This window comes from Pinus tabuliformis, chromosome 8, assembly GCF_031772625.1.
Source record: "Pinus tabuliformis cultivar Carrire ecotype Pingquan chromosome 8, CPIR1, whole genome shotgun sequence".
Lineage (NCBI taxonomy): Eukaryota > Viridiplantae > Streptophyta > Pinopsida > Pinales > Pinaceae > Pinus > Pinus tabuliformis.
The window spans coordinates 145894349-145899187 of record NC_142294.1 but is presented as its reverse complement, the minus strand read 5'-3'; the positions used below and the strand labels follow the sequence as shown (position 1 = coordinate 145899187).

Genomic DNA, 4839 nt, shown 5'->3' with positions numbered 1-4839 from the left:
CACAGTAAACAATGAAATGACCAACAAAACCGAGGATTGGTTTGACAAAAGGCGGGAGTGACTTGACGGACAGAACCCACAGGTGGAGTTTCACAACTGGTACCCCCGGTTAAAACCCTCCGAAAAATCTAGAGGCCTGTACATTCACATTTACACCAACATCAATCGCATTAACTATTGCACAGTGAAACAGCTACGCCACGTTGGAGGGCTGGGCCATCAAAAGTGGTATCAGAGCAGGTTGACGAATAGGAGAAAATGGAGGGTGGTAGAGGAGGAAGAGGAAGAGGAAGAGCGATCCGGAGGATAGCAGAAGAGGGACTCCGCGAGGAGATTCGCGTTTTGCGAGAAAGATTAGCAGTGGTAGAAGCTGGGGGAAGGAGGAACCCAGCAGATGATAGTGATGAGGATGTAGCAGAACCAGAAGATGAGGTTGAAGGGGTGACACCGGAACTCCAGTTATTAAAGTCAGTTTTGTTGTCCAGTCATAAGCCAAAGCATGAGCTACCGACTTATCATGGAAGTCTGTCTGCAGATGTGTTATTGGATTGGTTGAGTGAAGTGAATAAATATTTTGAGTTTGAGGAAACCAGTGAGGATAAGCAGGTGAAGTTCGCCGCCACAAAGCTGAAAGGACATGCGTCCTTGTGGTGGGACAGCGTTCAGGCGGAAAGGAAGAGGCAACACAAACAACCTATAAAGAAGTGGGCCAGGATGGAGGCAAAACTGAAGGAGAAGTTTCTGCCGAAAGACTATCAGATCATGTTGTATAGACAGGTGCAGAATTTAAAACAAAGAGGGATGACTGTTAAGGAATTTACAGAAGAATTTTATAAGTTGAACCTGCGAGCAGGGTACGTGGAAGATACCCCAGAAAAGACAGCCCGGTTTGTAAATGGGTTGAGGGGGGAAATCCTGGATGAAATCGGTATCCTCTCGCCCAGAACTTTGGACGAAGCTTATCAGTTTGCACTAAAAGCAGAGGAGAAAATTAACAGAAAACAGAATGCCAGGAGAGGAGGCGGAACTGGCAGAGGGAAAGGTAAGGTTTTTGGCAGAGGTAGAAGTGCAGGTTCCAATGAAGAAGGCAGCAGTTCTAAGTCTGCTGGCATAGCAGAGAGGGACAATAGCACTAGAGGAGGACGACCAGCTCAGCAAGGGTGAGGAAGTGGTCGGGGCAGGGGAACTGTCCAGTGCTATCGTTGCCACAAGTTAGGACACAAGTCGTATGACTGTCCTGAAGGTGAACCGGTAGGTGGAAGAGGAGCTTATGTTGCTCAGCCAGAGGATGCTGAGGCAACACCTCAGGAGGTGGAGAACACACCAGAGACGGGTGAAGCTTTGGTGTTGAATAAAGTGCTGTTAAAACCAGCAAAGGAAAATGCAGAACCTGACCAGCGAAAAGCTCTGTTCCGAACTGTTTGCAAGTCACAGGGTAAGTGCTGCAAGCTGATCATCGATAGTGGAAGTACCGACAATTTGGTGGCAGTAGAGATGGTGGAGAAACTGGGATTGAGAAAGTTGAAACACCCCACTCCATATAAAGTGTCATGGCTGCAGAAAGGACACCAACTGTTAGTTGATGAACAGTGTGAGGTGGAGTTTCAGATAGGCAGGTATAAGGACAAAATTATCTGCGATGTTATGCCGATGGATGTCTGTCATATATTGCTAGGACGACCCTGGCAGTTTGACAGAAGTGCAGTCCATGACGGGAAAACAAATTGTTACAAATTTGTCAAAGACGGGATCAAGCACACGCTTGTACCCATCAAAGAGGAAAGTGCAGCTGAAACCAGTGGGGTAAAAGCATTGTTGATGGCAGGAAAAGAATTTATAAAACAGATTGAGGATAGTGATGTAAATTTCGCTATCATAAGAAGACCAAAAGCAGTGATATTGCATACACAGATTTCAGATTTGCCCGAGGAAATCCAAAAGATGCTGCAGGAGTTTGGAGACATTGTGGTGGATGACCTTCCGGATGAACTTCCACCCAGGAGAGGTATTAGTCACTGCATTGACTTTATACCAGGGGCAAGCCTGCCAAATAAAGCAGCTTATCGTATGAGCCCTAAGGACCATGAAGAAATCAGGAAACAGGTCCAGGATTTGTTAGACAAAGGATTGATTAGAGAGAGCATGAGCCCCTGTGCAGTACCAACCGTTTTGGCTCCAAAGAAAGGAGGAGAGTGGCGAATGTGCATGGACTCTAGAGCCATTAATAAAATTACGGTTAGGTACAGGTTTCCCTTACCGAGAATGGACGATATGATGGACTGTTTGAGTGGGGCGGCTTATTTCTCGAAAATTGATTTGAAAAGTGGATATCACCAGATCCAAATTCGGGAAGGAGATGAGCGGAAGACAGCTTTCAAGACAAATGAAGGCTTATATGAATGGCTGGTGATGCCATTTGGGTTGAGCAATGCCCCTAGTACGTTCATGCACTTGATGAATGAGGTACTCAAGGAATTCACTGGGAAATTCGTAATAGTTTACTTGGATGACATTTTGATTTTTAATAAAACTAAGGAAGAACATTTCAGGCATGTTCGTAGTGTGTTGAGGAAGCTGCAGCAAAACAAATTGCTGATCAATCTGAAAAAGTGTACTTTTTTTCAGTGGGAGTTAGTGTATCTGGGTTTTGTAATTGCAGAAAACGAATTAAAGATGGACCCAGAAAAGGTGGCAGCTATAGTTAGCTGGCCTTCTCCGGGAAGTTTATTTGAAGTCCGCAGTTTCCACGGACTAGCAAGTTTTTACAGGAAATTCATCAGGAATTTCAGTGAGATCTGCGCACCTATGCTGGATACGATTAAGAAAACAAATCAGCCTTTTCACTGGACTGAAGCAGCGGAAAGAGGTTTTCAGATTTTGAAAAGGAAGATTACCGAAAGGCCGATATTGAGGCTGCCTGACTTCAACAAACCCTTTCAGGTTCGTTGTGATGCCAGTAGTACGGCCATTGGGGCAGTACTAAGTCAGGAGGATAGACCAGTCGCATATTTCAGTGAAAAGCTGAACGAGAGTAGACAGAAATACTCAACCTATGACAAAGAGTTCTATGCAATTATACAAGCGTTAAAGCATTGGAGACATTATCTGTTAGGTAATGAGTTTGTTTTATTTACGGATAACTCTGCATTACAGTACATTATGCAGCAACATAAATTGAACCATAAGCATGCAGCATGGGTTGAGTACTTACAGAATTTCACGTTTGTACTAAAACATATTAGTGGGCAAGCAAACAAGGTGGCAGATGCGCTGAGTAGAAGGACTCTACTCTTACAGGAAGGTACGATGCAGGTTTTAGGCTTTGAGCACCTGAAAGAGCTGTATCAAACAGATGCCGATTTTAAGGAGGCCTATGAGGCTTGTCAAAACCCTCTGTTGAGAAACAACAGTCTATGGTTGGACTATAATTTACAGGAGGGATTGTTGTTTAAGGGAGGACAGCTGTGTATTCCCAACTGCTCTATGCGAGAAAACATTATTCAGGAAAAACATAGTGGAGGTTTGGCTGGACACTTCGGTATAGACAAGACAGTAGCACAGGTACGACATTTCTATTTTTGGCCAAAATTACAGCGGGATGTGCAAAGGTACGTGAGTAGGTGCAAGGTTTGCCAACTGGCAAAGGGCCACAGTCAGAATACAGGTCTGTACTTACCATTACCCGTTCTGAGCCGACCATGGGACTCCGTCAGTTTAGATTTTGTTCTGGGCTTGCCTAAGACACAGCGGGTTTCGATTCAGTAATGCCTGTGGTAGATCGATTTTCAAAGATGGCGCACTTTGTACGTTGTAAGAAGACCAGTGATGCTACTTATATAGCACATTTGTTTTTCACTGAGATTGTTCGACTACATGGGCTTCCAAGGTCCATCATTTCCGACAGGGATGTAAAGTTCACCGGTCATTTTTGGCGAACTCTGTGGAAAAAGTTGAACACCCAATTACAGTTTAGCTCCGCTTATCACCCGCAGACAGATGGCCAAACTGAAGTGGTAAACAGGAGCTTAGGAAATTTTCTTCGGAGCTTAATAGGCGAGAATTCACGGACGTGGGACCGTGTATTAGCTCAGGTAGAATTCGCATATAACGATTCACCTAATCGCAGCACCGGTTATAGTCCTTTCCAGATTATGTACGGCATGCATCCACGTGGAGTGCATGAATTACGAGATTTGGGGAAGCTCGAAAAACGAAGTGCTGATGGGGAAGATTTCGCCCAAGCAATGAGTAACTTACATGAGCAGGTAAAGCTAAAATTACAGGACAACAGTCAAAAGTACAAACAGCAGGCTGATTCAAAGCGTCGGGAAGTTTAGTTTAACGTTGGGGATGACGCCCTTGCGTATTTACGGAAGGAGCGATTTCCGAAACGGGAGTACAACAAATTGAAGTATAAAAAGATCGGTCCCTGCAAAATCATTCGCAAATTTTCTGCAAATGCCTATGAGCTGCAGTTGCCACCAGGGATCGGTATTTCTCCCATTTTTAACGTGGCAGATCTGTTTCCTTATGTCGCTGATCCGAGAGACGATACAGCAGCAAAGCCACCGCGGGACACCAGTTGTGAGGAAAGTTCATGGATGAGGCAGATGCCAGTGGCACAACCCCTGGAGATCGAGAAGATCCTTGACACACAGGTAGCTAGGCGCACACGCAGGAAGGAATATCTGCGGTATTTGGTCAAGTGGAAGAACCGTCCGGTAGAGGACAGTTCGTGGCTTAACGCAACGCAGATACAGAAAGCAGGCTATTCTGTCGACGATCTCATGGAACGGAGCCATGACTTTTTGCCACCCCGGAAGCCTGATGCAGGAGCAT

The 4839-nt window shown here is 45.2% G+C and overlaps 1 protein-coding gene across 1 annotated transcript; it reads left to right on the top strand.

Annotated features, from left to right (window-relative positions):
- The first annotated feature begins 714 nt into the window (after window positions 1-714).
- LOC149234544 (uncharacterized) lies at window positions 715-3765 on the top strand. The gene is made up of 5 exons (XM_089368302.1): window positions 715-1042; window positions 1256-1435; window positions 1676-2157; window positions 2626-2940; window positions 3595-3765. The coding sequence occupies exons 1-5, from the start codon at window positions 715-717 to the stop codon at window positions 3763-3765; spliced, it is 1476 nt and encodes a 491-aa protein (XP_089224428.1).
- Window positions 3766-4839: the final 1074 nt, after the last annotated feature.

What these genes read in the sequence shown, in the direction of transcription:
- LOC149234544 (XM_089368302.1), top strand. Translation starts at nt 715, where the DNA reads ATGGAGGCAAAACTGAAGGAGAAGTTTCTGCCGAAAGACTATCAGATC. An exon ending in AACTGTTTGCAAGTCACAGG is followed by an intron (nt 1,436 to 1,675) that starts GTAAGTGCTGCA and finishes ATATATTGCTAG; the next exon opens with GACGACCCTGGCAGTTTGAC. An exon ending in AGAGCATGAGCCCCTGTGCA is followed by an intron (nt 2,158 to 2,625) that starts GTACCAACCGTT and finishes ACTTTTTTTCAG; the next exon opens with TGGGAGTTAGTGTATCTGGG.